The sequence below is a fragment of the Anas acuta genome, chromosome 11 (assembly GCF_963932015.1).
Source record: "Anas acuta chromosome 11, bAnaAcu1.1, whole genome shotgun sequence".
Lineage (NCBI taxonomy): Eukaryota > Metazoa > Chordata > Aves > Anseriformes > Anatidae > Anas > Anas acuta.
This window is the reverse complement of record NC_088989.1, coordinates 17,419,164-17,439,784: the sequence shown is the minus strand read 5'-3', so window position 1 is coordinate 17,439,784 and position 20,621 is coordinate 17,419,164. Positions and strand designations below refer to the sequence as shown.

Here is a 20,621-nt window from a genome sequence, read left to right as displayed (position 1 = left end):
GCACCGCCAATTTAATTTGCCAGGTTAAAACAATCCTCAAGTGACTCACTCAGAAGACTTCACTACAACCTGGACAAAGCACCAGTCATTAGCTGGTGGAAGAATAAGGATTGCTGAATTTCAGCTACTGTACTTAAAAGAAAAGTGGCTACAAATTAGCCCAAGCCACAGCCTATTTTGGTTAGCACTGCATGACTTCAAACAATCCTCAACAATACTTCAACAAAACAATGGGGCAGAGCAACAGATTAGTTCCTTTGACCTAGGATAACTGCAAACAAAAAACAGCTGTTCTTTGCCAAGTGTATATATAGCCAATTTCTGTACATTTTACATTTTTTAAAGCTGGGGAATTAATAATAATCAAAAAAAAAAAAAAAAAAACACAAACAAAAGCAGGGACTGTTAACCTCTCTGTGTCAACCTAGTAGCACAAAGCAGGAAGCCCTTCAGTACCTCCATTCATCAGTCACTGCTCACTGTAAGTCACCACTGTCAGTGGTAGTGGACCAAAGGGTGTGGTTTCTTGATAACAAAGGAGACTGAAAACATTCTTTGTCAATAAACAGTGTTGTAGTTTTTTTGTTTTCTTTTCTTTTTTATTCCAAAACCTGTTAAGTACTGGACAAACAAGAAAACAAACTTTGAAAAAATGATTACACCGGAGAGCTGAAGTGCTAATAGGTAAAGTCTGTATTAATCACAAGCCTAAAGCACAACCTGTATGGTTCCACAGTATGTTTAAACACCGTTAGGGCTCTGGAGAAAGTCCTGGCAACTGGAAGGGAAAGAGATCTGGAACTGAAACGGGACAGGTAGGCAAGTTTTTCATGGATTAGGAATTTACATATTGACAGACTGAGACAGTCCAAAGTTCTTCTGTGTGGCATTTCTGTCTTTCATAACTGTTAATTCAGGTGCTTTGAAAGAGAAAAGGTGCACAATGCCCTCCAGAAGGAAAAGTTTCATTTTGGTAGGATATACAAAAGCAGAATATCTGCACTGAAAAATTATTAAAAAAATAAATAATAAAATAAAATAAAACGAAAAACAATTTAGGAAGTCTTGTCAAAAGATTTGGGAAAACATGATAACAGGCTTAGGACATCTTTCAGACTGTTTTTTAGGAAGTCTGATGAAGTTTACCATGCCACAAATGTTATTTTTTTTTTTATGGCTGTCTTTGTAATATAGATGCTTATCTGTTTCTAAGGAAAGTATTGCATCATTATTTAAAAACAAACAAAAAAAGAAAAAAACTAAAACTTTGGGTGTAAAAATTGGGAAAGTAGCAAGAAAAAAATCCTACCATCCAGCTGTTCATGCTCTCATCAGCTTTTGAGTACTTGTAATGCAAAGTTCCAACAGCAAACGTTGAACCACTGGACAGAATGAGAACGGCTATCGGTGCCACGTGGAGGACTGGCTGGACTTGCACTGCACAACAGAGATGTCTTTAACTGGCAGAATGACAAGAAAGTTTTAATTATGTGTTGGCTTGTGACATATTTAGATTTTCAAGAATGTGAGCTATCCTTCCTATTCCCATAGGAGAGTTAGGACTCTCCTTGAACTCTTAAGATATGGTTATACTCTGAAGAGAAACCATTTAAAATACACTCATGGATTCTGTCATGGCTCTTAACGGTTCCATAAGAAGCAGGCAGAGTTGTTCTTGATCCCAAAAACTGGTTTCAGAAGCTTAGTGATTGTTTCACACATTATCGACATTATTGGGAATCCTGCAGACCAAAGCCTACTGTCAGTCACATCTCAGCGATCTGACTCTTTATGATCCAGCTTGGAAAGAGGATGAAAACTCAAAGGCAAGTCAGGACCTGGGCATGACCCAACGCTGTGCCAGAGTAGTGCAATGATGAACTAGATATTAGCAATTCCAATTAAAAGAATAGTTTATACACATTCAGTATGAGGGAGAAACAACAGTAATGTGACATGATCCTAATTATAGAATACTAAATAATAGCAGAGTAAAAAGTTCAGAAACAGACAAAACTCGTATCAGTAAAAGTTTTCTACCACAGTACAAGAAAGAAATTAAAGGAAGAGGGAAATTACAAATGACAAATGAGAAACTAGAAGAAACCACTTACACGTGGAAAAAATATTCACTTTTGCTACTACTTCTATTGCATACATTTAAGGTTCCATTCCTTGGCGACTTTCTAGAGCAACATGTCTGGAACATCACGAATCTTTCTGCACGGATCTACATGTAAGTGTTGCTTACACTTTTGTGCCCCTTCTCCCTTGTAGAACTTGTTGAAGGCTTCAGACTCAAACTAGCCCCATGCTCCATGGAGCACATTCTCATGTGGTCTAAACCCCCTATTGGATACAATTCTACTGGCAATTTATACCTAACATAAACGACATGCCCTAAGTGAAATTTATTCCAGATCAACAGACTAGGACACAGGCAAAGAGGATTTAACGGCAGATTGTGAAAGCAAGGATGAAAGCAAGTGACGGTCTTAAAGAACTTATAAATAAATTTCAAGTTACTCATTTTAAGAATGTGGTGCTATTCCATAACAAATCCTAGACTTCAGCCAGCAAACACATTGAAGAGATGGCACAAAACAAAAATTCTGGACAGTAAAAGCATTAAAACAAAATGGAAGGTATTTGTCCCATGAGATTTTATAGTATTCAAACACAAAAATGATGTCAACAGCTCTCCATCAAGATCTGTTGTATTCTAACAGTATTAAATGGCTTTCCAGATGTGAGAGATAGGTGTCATATTTGCCTTCTCTGAGATACGGTCCCAAACACATTGCCATGTAATGCCATTGCATTTCTGTTAGATAGCTTAGAAAGAAGAGTAGGTCCCTCTGAGGCTGTTCACTCCCTATTCCCAACAGATTTGGTTAACTCCTAAGGAGCCATGGTGGCTGCTGGGTTGTACAGCAAAAAGATGAATTTGGGCTCTTCAGCACTGCCTAGGAAGTCATGGCAGAACAAATACAACTCCTGCCTCCTCCATGAAGAAAGGTCAAAGTTTAGCTTCTTCTACTAAACAGCAGTATCTGCAGCTGAAGGGGCTGTGCCAAAATCCTGCTATTAAAGTACACACAAGCCAGTAAATAAACATGTTTATCTGTTAATGGTATTTGAATCTAAATGGTAATGGAAATGTTAATGGTATTTCATTTGAATGTATTCTCATTCTCACTCAGTAAACGCCCAGACATTGAATAAAAGCAAAATAAGAACAATTTTGGTCCACGAGGAGAAAGAAAACAACATTAAAGTTAGACAACGGAAGTTATTCTAAGTTACACTGAAGTGTTTCTGAACATCAGAGACATCTGGGAAGCATATGTACAGGAAGCAGCTCAGCCTCAGAGAATTGTATGTTACTGAAATTAGAGAGGTAAGGAAACATCATATTAACCCTGAGTTCTGAACTTTTAGATCTTGCATACTTCTGCAATTAAATAGATATTTCAATGTAAAGATGCAATGTAACCTTAACAGGATAATCAAAGTTTTACATATTTAAAATAATGATTAATGCTTATCAGATTTCTGAAAGACGTCTAGTTTTGAAGTTTCAGGTAATCAAAAACTGCAGAAGACTCTTACACTCCATACTCAGCAACTCCAAAAGATAAAAATGAGATGATTCCCTTTAAACTACCCTGATACTTGCTGATGATTTCAGCTGAACTACAGAAATGCAAATCAGCAAATCATTTAACTTCATAAGTAATTCTGTATATTAACAAACTGCTTTAAAACAGACATGGCACATTATCAATCTTATTGATCATTAACTAACCACCAAAAGATCAGCTTCCTATGGTTATTAGTCTTTTTAAAAAAATTGATTCATATACATATTGCAATGAAGTCAGCTAAACTGGACATTCCCTTAAAGCTATGTAAGTAATCACATAAATGTTATTAATATAATAGTTACAAGAAATACAAACAATAAATAAGTATTGGAGACACTTAACGCAAACCTCAGCACGTCTCAATAAATCTTCTTTTATGAATGGAATATGGGAGTTGCAGATATCCTTGCTTTTAGGTGAATTTGACCTGACAGAACTTCCTCTGATGTGGAGTAAGAGAGAAACTGTGAAATTATCTGCACCAGGTATTTGGAGCTTATGTTAAGGAAGGAACTAAAATAAACTGAAATAATTGGATTTACCAACAAGTTTTCATAATATATACAGGAAATACAGATTGCCAGATAAAGCAATTTGCATTTTTTTTTTGGAGCAAGATACTACAGAGTCTCCACAAAATAAAGCCAGAAAAAGGATTTCTAATATACTTCTAAAATGCATTGCAAGATAAAAAACAATAGATTCAATTTGGTAGTAAGGTGCTTTGATATTTTACAATTCATTTTTATTTTTTAAATTCTTGAGAGTCCATCAAGGATCCTCATACTACTCTTTGTGATAAATCATATTTGCAAAGCTATTCCTGATGCCGCAAAAATTGAAATACTTAAAATCCAGCCAAAATGAAAATCAGAATTGGTGTCTGTTAACACCTGTAAAATAGCATATGACAGCACTCAAGAATGGCACAGCTGGAGAACCAATGTCTTATTTCAGTTCAGAATTTCTCTGCAAGTTTTTACTGAATTAGTGAATCACCTTTTAAGCAAGTTTTACTACATAATAGCACATTCTCTAAGCTTCAGAGGAGATTAATCTTGATACAGACACATTTTGGTCTTTCCTGTGTAAATATAAGTCAAACCACGTTTTTTTCCATAGCGTGAAATTATGAGATCTTTACAGAGAATAACATCTCCATTGACACAGGCAAGAACAATCATACTGAAACGAAGAAAAGGGAAATAATGACTACGTACTTCCATATAGCAAGCAACGTGGCATAGGCTGTACATGTAGGTTCTTACCTACTCCTGCTCGCCTTTAAATAAAGGTGCAGTTTAATTCCCAGCAGCAGAATATTCTCAATCTCAATAATAAATTCTAACTAGTTCTAGCTAAAGGGGCATAAATGTAAAGATGAAAAAAAGGACATTTAGACATGCTGCTTAGACATGTCTGGTAACAAAGAAAATAAAAACTGGAACAAATAAAACACCAAACTTTACTTAAGCAGCATATTTTATACATAAACCAAAAAAAAAAAAAAGACGAGAAGAAGAGCAGATTTAAACATAACCACATTGCTTTGGTTATTTACATAATAAAAATGAAAATAAGGAGAGTTATATCCATAACAGACTGTTTTTACGGTGAAGATATTCATGTCACTATGTGGTTTATAGTTGTTCATATTTGTAGCAGTCAGAATAGGTAAGCAATCGTTAACTTGTCAAATAACAGATAAAAGGCAGCACTGCAGTCCAAAGTAGGTCATCTTCCACCTTATTCAGCTGATTTTCAGACTGTTTCATCATCACTCATGTCCCAGATCTGCAACAGAATAAAGCCTAATTTTAGTTTGTGGAGTTCAAACATGCTTTTAATATACCTTTATAAAATTAGTATTACTATTTAAAAGGACAAATAAATAACATTTATGGACTGTTGACTAGAATCAATGGAGCTTAACACTCAATTTGGTGCTCTTCTCTTCTGTTAACAACCTACATTGCACTCACTATTTTGGGGGTGTTTTTCAGCCTACTTCTCAGCATTTGTTCCTGAACTGTCAGATTGGCTATTTGCTATTTATTATCACTTACAGTAAGCAGTAGAGCAAAAACCAAACATTTAGTATTGTTTTTCTGTTTCATTAGCACATGCTTGATCTGGATAATAACTTAAAATAAATAGCATACTTTACTAGAAACTGCAGAAAATTTTGAAGACACTCATGAAGAACTAGTTGTTCTCCAATATACCATTTTGCACCCAAATATTAGATCTCATAAATGGCAACATAAAAATGAAAAGCTAAGTAAAAATTTGTTCTTTTTATTTGTTTTAAAACATGTTTTATTGTTTAAAAAAATTGAAAATTTACACAGATTACTTCTGCAGTTCTGTATAACTGTACTTTTATTTTGCTACTTGTCCATGTTCAGTGAGCATTTGTAGATTGGGGGAAAAAAGTATTTTCACAGAACACCAAGGAATCTGGCATCCTTACAAACATACTGAAGTGAGGGTTACAAATTCATACCAGTTACCATGACCTTAAGAAAAATACAGGGACTTGAAAGCAAAACTAATTGAAAAAATCAAACATGACCATATTCTGAACACGTTCTACAAACTTTCTTCTAGAAAAATGTGGGTGCTCTCAAAAGGTTTTTATGATTATTTTATTTTGAGGTTTAGTTCATGGCAAATACCCTGTTTGCAGTTGGCAGGGCTTGTAGTAGCTTGGGATCAGGACTAAGACAGGTACAGAGCTTTCAGCTGGATTTGGCTCTGACCTGCTTGGTTCTGATCATCTGAATAGAGCAAGCTCATCTCTGCCAGCAAAGAGCCACCAATATGTGGACATTTCTTCAGGATCATTCAAACTTTTCTAAAACCTTTCAGAGTTCAACACAACAAAATGGTGTAACAGAAAACTTTACAGTCGAGAACATGGAGATAATGGTGGTACGTCACGTTTGGGTAAGATTTAAACTTTTTAATACCAATACATAAATTCTGTTTGTACCATTAGCTTGCTTTAAAATTGTGTATTCTACTTCCCAATAAAAAGTATCAAGATGTGCAAAGGTACCAAAATGTGTTCATGGCTGGTCTGCACACATCGGTGTTAGACAAATAATAACTACACACAACCACACTTCTGGACAGGTGACAAAGAATACCTACCTACAGTTTTAGTAAAACCCTGCATGATAAAATGTGATATTTCTGGAATTTGAAAATATCCTGAAAAAGGCTCTTCATATCCAACCCCAGGAAGCAATTACTCATATAAAATCAAAGCTTTCTATGCACTTCTACAAGCTGTGTAAAATGAAAACTCTGAATGGCAGGATTTTCTCAGTTCCTAGAAGCGTTGCAAAATGGTGGTGTAAATCCTTATGGAAAATACTGAAGGAACAGTTTGTTTACAAAAGGAAAAAAGAGTTTTCATCCTGCCCTAGATGAGCAGCTTGGAGCTTGCCAAGGCAAACACAAATGTCCAGCTCACCAGTCAGGGTCAAGGATGTGGAAAATAAATACGAAAAACAAAATCTTTAAATAGCGTTTATGGTATGATTCAAACTGGCAATCAGCAAGAAATCCAAAGTTCAGACTGATAGCCCATCTTTGTCTAGCCTACTCTCATTTTTGAGAACAAAGCCCATAGTTATTAACCCTCAAAAACCACTCCCCCATGAGAAAGAAACACAATAAATACTTTTAAAAATGCCATGAGGTGATTCAAAGGCAAAAGAGAAAGAAGCTGACTGAGATCCCTAAAAGTCTTCTTTATCTACTAAACAGATACACTGGGAGCAGAGCCAGCGTCTCTGCTCCGTGCTTTCCCATCATCAGTTCTGATCTGAGCAGTGTGGGTGAGAAGGCAAGTACACTCTGCTTGGTTTTTGCTTTGCCTTTTTTTTTTTAATTAAAAAAAAAAAAAAAGAAAAGAAAAAAAGGCTGGTAAGGCTGCCAGTTACATTAGTAATTATGTGATATGGAAACAATTCCCTTCAGAAAGTGCCTAGCTGTTGCATTGTTCCTGTGAGGCTCACAGAGCCTTCTGGCTTTACACCTGTGATGTGCAATGCCTGCGTTACACCAACACCCCGTATGGCACAACGAGCAGCTCCGACAACGCTGTAACTCCGCTTTGGGAGGAAAAGGGGAATAACAGAATAATGGAGTTTTCTGTTCGGCTTCAATAGCCAGGGACAGGCAACCCATAGAGGGCCTCAAGTAACTTGAAGACTTACAGCCCAAGCACAGCTCCAGCGCTCCAGCCCATTGCACAGCCGGCGGCAGTGCCTACAAGGCAGCCTGAGCTCCTGGCTGGGGGAGAAGCACCGCTCAGCCTCAGATTGCTTCAAAAACCTGGCACCTGGCTGCATGCTCGAGCCCAGGCCCTTCCTTCAAAGCAGCTCTGAAAACCTGAACGGTGCAGAATGGGCTGGGCGGCACATTCACAGGAGTCTCCTGCCTTTGTACCTTGCAGCTCTCTGCCGATGCAAGGCTCTGACACACAGCTGGTAGATCAGAAAGACCAGCCGTGCCTCTTTACTACTCGTAGGTGTAGTATTAGCTCCAATTTTATCTAGCTTTACATGACTAGAGTGTAAAGTGCACCTGGGTATTTGAGTAACTCCAGCTACTCAGCGACGCTACAGAGCTAAGGCCCTGGAAACACAGCATTGTTAACAGCAGCAGGAAAGGGAAGAGAAAAGAACAAGCCAATTGTTTCCTATCTAAAGCACACCTCTTTTCTAGGAGTCTTATAAAAATATTTGCAGAAAGGCTGAAACTGAGGTTCCAGGTATTTAAATGTGATGTTTAATGTCAATCTCATCCTGGATTGAGGAGAATTATTTTTAACATTTGAACAGCCTGCTCGTATTTTACTTCCAGGAGACGGACTTCTCTCTACAGCAGTGACAAGGTGACTGAGCAAGAGGTGCCAGACAGTTTTATAAGACAGTTTACACTTCGTCTGCCTATCAGAGCTGGCACAACCCCGGCACTGCATGATGAAGCTTCCTACAGGTCTCTGAAGAGTGAAGCACTGCCTTAATAAATCCTGTGCAGCATGGAGGGGAGAACATGGAAAAGAAGGAGAAAATTCAACACAAAAGCTAAAAATTGCACGCTAACCTAAAGAAAACAAGCTATACTACACTGCACAGAAGAAGTTGTATTATATGTCAGTACTGATAACTAAATTCCAATACTTCATGGGCTCTCAGTTAATAGCAGGACATCTTTCCATGAAAAGACACCTAAATGACATGCTCTATTACTACGCCAACTTTGGTTATTACTTTGAAACTGTGGAACTTTTACAGAGCAGAAATCAAGAAACACAAAAAGGCACGAAAGACAATATATAAAATGATCTAAAATGATCTAAAATGACTGTCACACCAAGAACCTGACACCCCGCTTGAGCTGTGAATGCGGATTTTGTTCTCACCTCTCCTCAGTCCTGCAGCACACCTGGCTCAGTCAACCTAAATGCAGCTACAGGTAATGACAGGAGAAGTCATAAAATAGGAAGATAATAAACTAGCTGTCAAAATCAACCTTTTTTCTTTTCTTTTTTTTTTTTTTTTAAACCCAAATCTGGCCAGATTACCTCAATGCACCTGTTTTTTTCAAGTACTTGCTTTTACCTTCAAACTGCCATGCAGAGGGTGTTAAATTTCAGGTGGAAATTATGGCTATTCAGGATAAGAGAAGAATTCCTGCACTTGTTTTCTTGAAATGACAAGTATTATTTTCTTACATAATAGGAAAAAATGGGGAAAAAAAAGTGTATTAATGTAACTGTTCACAAGTTCCCAGTGACTGATTTTAAGCAGTTTCTGATTGCATCTTCAATAATCCCACTGAAAGGAGTGGGATTTCTCTTCCTACACCAAGAACACCTGGTAGCATTCACATATGGAAACACAGCTCCACGTCTTAGAATTAACATGTGCAATTCAAATACAGAACTACTGTTCACCTTATAAACATGCCTGCAAGAATATCAGCATATCCCAAGGGGATTTTTTTAAGGTTTCTTGCCAGCATGGACCCAGCAGCAATTGTCACAGGACTGGCTGCCTCATTAAGAGAGGCGAAGCAAACAAACACCATGCCCCACGCGCTGCTTTCCACACGCCCCTGAGAGAAATTTACATACACATGTATCAAATGCACGCCACTCAGAAAACCACAGTATTTACTATGTTGTAGCTGCTCCAAAGACGGTGAAGAGTAAGGAAAAAGTAAAATTCTGCAGGCAGAGGTGAGGCTAAAAATCAGATGTTACCTGCATCAAACAGCACCGGTGGGTATCACTTGAGAACAGGCAGCTTTCCAGGCCAATTAAGCCTCTTCATATCTTACTTCCCAATTTAGAAATGTACCCTTACTCAGGAAAGCTAAACAAATGAATACATATATATATTCAAGCATTTTAAATTTAAAGAAATTTAATTATTTTACATCTATAAAAGTGAGCTTTTTGATAGATATTAGGTTAAACATGTTTTTATTCTACACTCAGAGCTTCTGCCAGCCTCACCTACTTGACAAAGCATGTTTATTTGTGTATGTAAATAATGTACTTGACAAAGCATGTTTATTTGTGTATGTAAATATAACATACAATCAGATGAACTAGCTACAGCAGGCTGCATTAACTGTCCTTGTGTGGCTCATTCAATATTCTTCCTGGTCCAGTGACTGCATCTTTCAGGAATGGCAACAGAAATGAAATTGCAACTTGAAATTCATTAAGTGTATGCAAGTTCCAACATGTAACTTTTTCAAACTTTACTGTACGGACTGAGGGATGCTAATTATAAAGTTCAGCACCCTCCTTTCATCTTGGGTAGTGATGCACAGTTAAGCCCCACCCTTCATCTTACTGCAACTGAAAACAAACTTCAAGCATTTTGCATATTTAACAACTCCTTACTTATCCCCTTTCCCACAGGAAAAAAAAAAAAAAGAAAAAAAGAAAAGCTGTCCACGAACAGCCAACATGAACATGATTCTACATTAGCGAGAGCATTTAGCTTTGCTTAGAATTTATACTGAGATGCATGCCAGTGCCTGCATAGTGCACTTCTACAGTGAAGTATTTTCTTTGCTATCTAAGAAACTCAGGCCATGCACCTAAATAAGGAGTCATTCTTGCTCACAGTGGAAACAGCCTATCCTACCGTAATTGCAGCGGTTCCCCCACAAGAGCTGTTCACCCAATCCACACCTATCTGTGCTGCTCCAACAGGTACCTATTTCTGCAGCAGGACAGAGTTATATGTTTCAGAAGTGGCTGTCCACCTGCTCTAACAGAACTGTGGCCAGCAAAACTATAGCCCAAATCAGCTTTGTTTTTTACCTTACAGCTTACGCCATAGATATTCCTTACATGACATTTAACACGGTGAGATGTCCCTGCAGGAGGGACAGAAAACCCTGAAGGAGAGAATACCCAGGTGTCAGGAGTCATTACAGCCATCCCAAAGGAAACTATTTCTAACAGCAAGCCAGAGATCTAAGCACGTTTCTGATACAAGCATACTGGTACGCTCTCCTACCCTGGGGCTGCATGTTTGAAGAATTAACTACAGACTAAGAGATCTTTCTGGCTTCAGCTGTTGCAGAAATTACATACTTATACACACACACACAAATAGATTAACCTAAAAAAAAATCAGAGGCTTATAAAAACTGCATTTCCTTCTCCAGGCTGCTTTATTTATATAGCAGGTAGTGCAAATAGTGGATATTCTTTCCAGATCCCTATCCACAATGGTCCTATCCCAGCTAGTTTACACTGCTGACAAATTCCTGGCACCCCTGCTACCTACACAAGTCCCTTTTTTCTGTCTCTGCTAGAAACTTCACAGCCCTCCCTGTCCAAATGGTTTAAAGCCTCGCAATAACATTCACCTACCTCCAACTCTGCTTTTGTCAATGAGGGTGTCCCTGAAGGATGCTTGTTTTCCCTTTATAGACTTTCCAAAATTCTGCATCTTCAGCCCATAACCACAGCTTAAAATCTAACTAATGATATTAACCTGCAGCAACCATTATTCTCCCTACTATATCCATACCTCTCACGCACAGCCTCACTTTTCACAGGAACTGGAAACATTGCCCCTCTCCACATCGCCCTGCTGCCTTCATCTGGCTACCTGCAGTATGGTTAAGAACCTTGTGCTCACCATTTCAGGACATCTCTTCTGATTTCCTTTCGTGTCTTCTATCCTATCAAGCTACAGGTGTCTAGCATTTGGTTTTCCGCCCTTCTATTGTTAGTTCAGTACTCATAGCCCTTTTTCCTGAATACTCAGTGTTCTGGGAGGCTGGGACAGAGGGATCACAGCCTTTTTCTGAAAACCTCCTCTTCCAGGATGGGCTTTACACTAGCCTGAACTGCCTACATGCCCTGCAGCAGTTGGTCAGCCCGCCACCTCAGCCAGCTCCTTAGCACAGGGTCTCAGCCAACTCACACACTTGAAGCCAGACCAATGTCTAAGCATCCTGCAGAACTGGCACCTGAAGCTTTTAAATACTTCCAAAGGTAGATTTAAGTAGAAAAAGGCAAATAAACAATGCAGATTTCATTGTTGTTGTTTAGACTGTAAACTTTTAGATTGAAAATCTTTTACATATCTTCTGTGTTTCAATCAGATATACAAAGAGTAGCACTCAGCAGTAATTAGTACTTTCTGCTTTTATAGTAGTTTTCCCAGCTGTTTCATTGTATTATATGAAAACATTCTTAATTTTTTTACACAATTAAAAGATAGTTAACAATCCAATAAAACAAACAAAAGCAAACAAAGTGCATACAAGTTTTATAGTAACAACAAAAAAAAAGCCTCAGACACACAGACACATTTCCTTCAATTGTTTCTTTTTGTGCCAGGAAAAAACAAAGCAGAGAAGCAAGCAAATAGAAAACCAATCCCCCTCCGCAGTCAGATCACCTCTGACTGGTCTTTGGAGCTGCAAAGGCAATTTTTCAGGGCATGGCACTTGGGTTGTTGGGATGACATCTACCTATGGGGGTACTTTCTACTACAAAGTCTTTTCCTCAGGCTCTTAAAAACTGAAAACAAGTAAGTGTGAAAACAAACAACCACCCCCCAGCAAGCAGATGTGATGATTTCCATTACCATATTTTGGTGTGGGATTTGAAACTTTATTTTACTAGCACCAAAAGGCAATTATCCAAACAGAAGTTGTTTGAATGAAGCCACAATTAATTTAAATATTGTCACAGCAATGATCAGCACTCATAAATCCTTTGACTGAACTGAAAATAAAAACACTAGAGTACACAAAAGTATACACTCAAATTCTTTTCCTCATTCGATGAGCCCAGATTTTACAGTTTTAAATGTAAAAAGTTACATCTCCAAAAAAAAATTGCAACATAGATACAAATGCATGTTTACTTGAAAAGGGTTTCACAAATTTGTACAGAAAATCCAAATTATATGCATAAATGGATGCATCAAAATAATTATCACGATCTACACGCCCGAGCCTATTCCTTTCCAGCTACACAGACTTTGCTTTGCTGTAAACCAGCAGCTTGCCATGTTCCACCCCGGCTTTTTAATTCACAGGTGACATATAACTGCTATGGAAGATCTGTAAATTAGTTCTCAGGTCATACAAATCAAACATTTCAGTTACTGTGATTGAAAAAGAGCAGCAGTTTTACAATACAAGCTACTTCACATGACTTTCAGAGGTAAACAATTCAGACAAATCTTAAAGAGATTATAAAATATGATACCTAAAGTCCACTCGGTGTTTCGATGTGGGATCACAGATGCACTGACTGAGCTGCACTGGAGGAACCGTGCAGGTGTTTTTGTCAAATCCTCCCCTCAAAGTACGACCAACTAGATGGGGTTGTTCAGGCCCTTGTCCGGCTGAGTTTTAACTATTTCTGAGATTTCACCACCTCTCTAGGAAACCTGTTCTGGCGTTTGACCACACTCATGCTGATTTTTTTATTCCCTTTCTAACTGGAAGTTATCACATCACAACTGCTGCCTGATGGCTCTCATCCTTTCATTCTGCACCTCTGTACATTGCCATCAGGTCGCTGAAGACAACAATTACACATTCTCTGCTCAGCCTTCTTAAACCTGAACAAATCCGGGTCTCCCAGCCTGCAGACGTGCTCTGCGCCCTCTAATCATATTTGTGGCCTTACACCCAACTCCTTCCAGCACGTCACATCTATTCACTGAGCTATCATCTGAGACTCAAAAACTTCTTGTGAAGCTCACCAATCAATGGTAAACAGGAATCCTTCATAAAAACAGGCAAATGTTAAAGGGTACATCCATACAGAACATTTTCTTACTTGAAAAACCCCGAATTTTAGAATTTTACCTTAAAAAGCAAGACATATAGATCACTCTAAAGAACCATGTTCCCAAACTGAAGCTGGCAAACACAAACCAAATATGCATTACTCTAAATAATCCTGGAGTCAACACTATGGATCTTTTTCAGCTCAAGTCCCATTATCAGAAAACAGTATTTGGCAGAAAAAGTGATACAGACTTCCCACATGCCGTTATGTCATCTTACATGCATATTTTGCATGCCTCTTTAGTATAAAGATATTTCCTCTGGTGTGTTGTATATAACGCATAAGTAATAGAAAACTTGAAAAACAATCAAAATATTATCTTGCTACAGTTTTGATTTATCCAGTGACCTCACTGATCTCATCACTGCTTCCATGGAGATACATGTGGTGTATACACAACATCTCTAGCTTGTGGAGGAGGCATGAAGGAGTGATGGAAAACTTTCTCCTCTCTCTTCCTATGCAGGAAAAATGCTCTACATTTTGTTAGAAACTAAAATAATTTCTGAACACACCAGGTGAAACTAAGCAAATGTAAGAAGATGGTTTGCAGTCCTAGAACACATAAATGATACTGCAATAATCAGATTTTTATTTCACGTAATTCACTCCAAAACCTTAGAGAACTTAAGTATCAGAATCTTGCATATCAGTTTTCCCCATGATTATTACCCATGATTATTATTAAAATCTTACACGTCACTTTTCCCATGATGTTTATCAAATAGCATAAAATGAACATAACATACAAAATTGCAAACATCAGTATAAAAGCACAATTATTAAATATTTAGATATTGAAGGCAGAGATGTTCTAGAAACACAACAAGCAGATAAGGTTTATGGCTAAGTTGTGCTAGAATCCTGTTCTTTCAAGTGGACAAAAAATTAACACAAGGAAGCAGAAAGTGCATCCGCAAAACCAGACCTCTGTAAGCATGCTGCCTCGCTCTTACAGCATTTGCTATGCCCGTGCATCACACAACTTTCTCTATAGGCAGCTTTAAATTCATTTAAAAACCTAGCTAGTGACTCAGGAAATGTCTCAAAAACCACAAATCCAGCCTAGATTCACCTGAAAATTTTTACTAGCATCAGAATTATTTTACGATAACCGATCTCATCAGTATGCAACTGAACCAATAAGAATCTTGATTAAACTGTACACAGTGTTTGTGCTAGGAGGGTCTTGCATGACTTCAGATTCTGTAACCCTCTTCAAAATTGCTTTAGATTTTTCTGAGCACTAAATTTCAACATCCTTTGGGCTAACGGATCTTTTGTGAACACTTGTATGTGTCCAAGCTATCACATCTCCATATCTAATTCCCTTGTTTTCCCTTTCCTTACACCTATCTGTCCTGCTGGATTTGCTTTAACAAAGTGTTGGCCTTTTCCATTTGCAGAATGCAGTCACAAAACCATGCTTGAACTAGTTCCCAACTGTACCTACTTCAACCTGACAGCACAAAACTGGTCAAAGATGGCATGACCATGCCAAGTGATGTGCTTCTCATGTACAGCAACTTGTTCACCAAGTCAAAACTCAAATTCCTTCTGCTGCACTTTATTAACTTGAACCCAATGATCTGGAAAAGAAGAGCGCCAACCTTTGCCCTGCCAATGTAATGTATGTAGTACCAAATAATCCTTTGATTACAAGTCTATTTAGTCAAGTCAAGACTAGCACGGCACTGTTACTTGTAAGTTTTCCCTAGGATTGCAGTCACACGAAGGACGCAGCGAGCCACGCTATGGAGCTAAGGCAGAGTACATTGCAGATGTGCTGCAGGAAAGGTTTCCAATTGCTTACAAGCCAAACAGCTTGTTTTGGCTCAGAATGCTCTTCCCCCCCCCACCCCATATGCGACTACTTTGATCTTTTTGCCTATTATATGAATGCAATTACACTGAGTTTATGGGATCAACAGGGACCACAGAAAGAACACGTTAATCCAACTGTGAGCGCCGGAGTGAGCAGCTACTTTTAAAAACTTGATTGCAATCAAATAGCAAACACAGTCAGTATGTTTTCAAAATGGGAGTAAAACCCAAGACTGTTAAACGATTTTTTTTCCCCACAAAATTCACCTTAAAACAAGCAACAGGTCTCCTGCACCATGAATGCATACTTTACCTCTTTGTAGCACTGAGTTTACATGATCTTAAACATAGCATCTCTTTTCATTTCACCACCAACTCCTCCCCCAAAGAAAGAACTGGAATATACTTAGGAGGTTGTTCTGCATAACTTTGAGCAATCAAGTGTTTGAATTCAAACATCAAGTTGTAAAACATGGCAGGGCCTAACGAGATATCTTCTCATACTGTGATTCCCAGCAAGTTGCATAAGCCAAGGGACATCAGGCTACGCAGCACCCAACTGAGCCGTAACCCCAAACCTAGAAGCTGCAGCAGAGAGCAGCGCTGCCATCGCATCCGACATCGCATCGCTTTTACAAGAGGACCAGGCTCAAGCAGCAGAGTGATGATGTGCTGTTGGTGATGCTTTCTTTTCAGATGACATTCCAATTATTCTCATTTATGAACATGTAAGATCATGTTACATTAAAAAAAAAAATCTTCCTTTCAAGTAATAAACGATCCTTAAACTTTTACTCAGTTTATAAAGCTCTTCAACTCTTATAGAGCTTACAATAAACAGAAACTAAAAGGAACAGGTGATTACAGCTATTGCGTAGGAGATAAGGGGAGACTTGATATAAACCAAAACACAGAAGTTACTCTTACAAATAATTGAAACATTAAGCTCCTCTTTTCAAACTGAAGAAAAATCTGAGGAACACTCTCAAAACAATAATTTAAATGTTTGGGTCTAAGCTTGAGAAATCTAAGATTGTATTTAATAACTACATTATAGATGTCAGGCAGGCCAATGATTTTATCAAAAATAAACACCTTACAAGAGCTATTTTGATTATCTTTCTATATTCTGATGGCATATGACCTTGATCCCTAAATATGAATTTTGTTTTGTGCAAGCTGGCAGACCTATCCTGCACCGTGCCCACTACAAATCCGTATTCTGGCCCACAGATCCATATATATTCATCCCCTTCTTAACCATTCTGACTTACACTGAACTTCAATAATATTTTTGGAATATCCTTACAGAAGAATTAGCATTGTACTCAACTATTGTTTACAGCAGAAGACAAAGAAAAAAAAAATCTAACACAAAGTATGGTTTTCCTAGGAAATCATTTTCCTAGGAAACCATTCTTCCAAAGCATCCCGAATGGAAGCTCAAAATTTGAGTTTTGTATTTTCTATGGAGCTGACCACATGTATTGGATTTAACTTTCAAATGCCTGCTACTCTATCACAAAAAATATTCAAAAGCTCTTATGTAATCCTACTATTTCTTTTCTGATAAATGAATGAATTAGAATTCTATGGGAACAGTTTTCCTCTTCATAACAGTACAGAAAACTGTTTCAACTAAGAACTGAGGTTTTGTTTTCCTCCACTTTTTTTTTTTTTTTTTTTTTTTACTACTCGTATCAAGAGATATTCAAGAGATATTTTCAAAAGAGCTAAATCCAAATTTGAGTCGTACTATATCCAGGTTGTGGATCTAAGACTATAAAACTAACAACACGGAGAAAAGGAGATTCAAAAGACATAAACGAAGTTTGGTTTCTTCATAACTGTAAGTGGGGAAGTATTCAGCACCAGTCATTTCTGCCTTTGAAATCCTTTTTTTTTTTTTCCCCCCAGTAATTCAGTCCATCCTGGGTATTAGATTAAATGCTGCCTTTCTTTGAGGCACACATCAAGACGACTTTAAGCCATACCACAACCATTTTTAACATCTTCCTGTCTGTCCAGAGGCCCTTGGTAAAGCCCACATCATCTTATGCTTTAAATTCCCTTAATTTTCTCAGTGTTCTGAGAGTTATGCTGATTGCTTCAATCCCATTCAAAGCACAGATCTATCATTTAGGTCTCTTATTCCAACTACAAATCTTCTTCTCTCTTTCCACTGGTATTATTTTCTCCCACAGACTCCTTGCCTTTGACTACACGTTACTGCCCTGAACAGCCCAAGCCATTTCTTACCTTAAGGAAGGGACTGCACATCATTCTGCCTTTCAGGAAAGCATCAGTTCTCCACTTATCCTTTTAACAGCTACCATGGGACTTTCTCCCACATTGAGCTATTCACAAGGGACACATTCTCAACCAAAAACTGTATGATATCACATGGATAACTTGTTCATTTTTTTTCCTCAAAATTTAATTCATTACATTTGGGAATAAAAGAAACAAATGATGGGCTGCAATAAAACATTGAATTTGTGAGTAGAGTTTCAAGACAGGATTTTTGTTTGGGGGTGGGGAGGGGCATTAAAACAGAATATTAAAAAGAAGAACTATTTTCGTAGTCCTTCACATAACATATAATAAAGATCCAGTCAAAGTTTTCCTCCTTCTTCAAGTCAAGCTGTTTCTTCCATTGATAAGACTATGTAGCCTTGGCAGAGGCAATCTTTATAAATCATCCTGCTCTATATGAGATAACAAGATAGTTCAAGTAATGATTTTTTAAAAACAGTGCTCTATTTTGCTAGACCACTCTTCAGATAAGGCAAGCTTCCAAGGGAGAGGAAGAATCTTCCTAGCTGTATACATTTCACCTAAATAACCTACCGTGTTTAGAAAATAATTCCTTCTTTCTCTAGCACAAAATGTCAATGCAATAACTCCCTCCAGGAAAATTCGATGTTGCATTTCTGTTCTAGCAAACATTTGATTGTGGAATCAGGTACGAGGCTCCTCTGAGGGATACATACTGGAAGACCAACAGGCCATGGGCACAAGCTGCTGCAAGAGAAATCCTGTTTGGACATAAGGCAAAACTGCCAGGTGGCAATGGTTAAGCTCTGGAACAAGCTGCCCACAGGTGCAGCCCTGCACTGAGGGCATTGCTGGATGTGACAACTTCCAGAGCTTCCTTTCAGACTAAATCTCCTATGATTCCGTATTATACTGAACAACTTGTAGTTAGGTGTTATAATTCGAATCGTATCAGCACCACGATGTTACTCAGCTAAGTTATATCCATTGCGATCAATTAAATCCTTTAATGGGTTTAGCATCTGAACCACTCCTTGTTTGCTTTAAAGGCTTCTTTGTTGGTGGGAAAGGGGACTACTAAGGGGAAGAAGAGAGGGCATTTCGTTTTTGCGTGTTGCTCAGTATGCACCATGGCAAAGTTCTAGTCCCAGCTGAAAACCCCAAGTAGCAAACTTTTAGCCAAATATGGTTTAATCATCTTAATACAGAACAAACGATCTATACTTACTAACAAATACATGCTTTACAATTATTCTTTTGAAAGTCACAGAACTCTTTTCTAGTTCAAAGGGTTTCTGAAAGACTGAATGATCAGCTCCCGCAGTCTGATGCAGTCATTTCCTGGCAGTCTGATATCTAAGTCCTGTTGCTCTGGGTGATTTCGGTGAGGTAAGGGAAGTAGCCGCTCACAGAAACTTTTGTATTCCTGACTGTAGCAATACAGCTAAATCGAAGTCTCAAGAACAAAAAAAGCCTTCCCTAACATTAACCAACAACACTGAGGGATTAAAACCAATACATTAACAATCAAATCCCAGGCTTGGATCTACGTGTTTCGTATCAGAAAGCTGTTTCTTCAGAGCCTTCCACGTTTCAAATTGGCTACCTCCATTCAGCTTCCCTACCTACCAGACAGATAGGAGACACACAGGAGAGTAGGTAACCCAAAGGAAGCGCATCTGCCTTGGAGAAAAGACTCAGCTATAGATACCTGGTGTGCCTGACCACCTCTGCAGATAGTTCACTCGTCAGCCCCCCTCGGGACAGCCCAATTTTCTGGCTCTGGAAGTGCCACCTTCAGAGGTAGCTTCGGATGGGCCGGTCACACACCCTCAGTAACTAACCCCAGACCCAACACCCATGCTGACCACACCATTTGGCACGATAAACCTGATCTTGTTTCTCTCAGAGCTTTTACTGGTAGCCTCCTGACACTAGTGACTTTTCTGCTCCTTGTCTTATTTAATTTGATGGCAAGAAGTTCCCGCTGACACCAAGTACACAGCATCAGCCTCAGTTTCATTTGCAAGCTGTGGATACCACTCAGGAGCTCTAAAGTTACAGTCAGGAACCTGCACACTAAAGCAAAGCTCTGAGCAGAGATTCTCCCATTCTTTCTGATCACGAGGACAGGAATACTGCTGTGGTCATGAATAAACATCACCGGGTTTTCTTACTTTGTTTTCATATACAGCAAGGTTTGCTTTCATGGCCATCTAAGTACTGCTTCCAGGGAATTATGAAGACCAGAAAAAATCAGAAGACTGGAAGTGTTTTTATTTGTGCAAAGCCTAAGGTGCTTCTTGAAAAGTTGAAAGTTCTCGACTAAACCATAAAATGAAGAGAACACAAAGAGCTAAAATGTTTTTGCACAAAGTGAAAAACTCCTCCACCAGTCAGGAACAAGCTGGAACATGCACGGGGCCCTGTACACACTGGCAAACATCTTAATTGTTCAGAGCAGACAAAGTCTGTTTAGTCATGTCTGCTGAAGTGGGAAGGATATT

The 20,621-nt window shown here is 38.4% G+C and overlaps 1 protein-coding gene across 9 annotated transcripts in view; it reads right to left on the bottom strand.

Moving 5' to 3' along the window:
- Positions 1-579: 579 nt before the first annotated feature.
- The window catches only part of ATG7 (autophagy related 7), a 105,112-nt gene continuing 85,070 nt past the window's right edge, over positions 580-20,621 (bottom strand). For all 9 annotated transcript variants that reach the window (XR_011100122.1, XM_068694044.1, XM_068694050.1 and 6 more), the window contains one exon: positions 580-5,441. Coding sequence is in view for 8 of the 9 variants with exons in the window: in XM_068694050.1 (XP_068550151.1) it covers positions 5,409-5,441 (33 nt within the window). In the remaining variant the exon portion in view is untranslated. The remainder of the gene's footprint in view (positions 5,442-20,621) is intronic.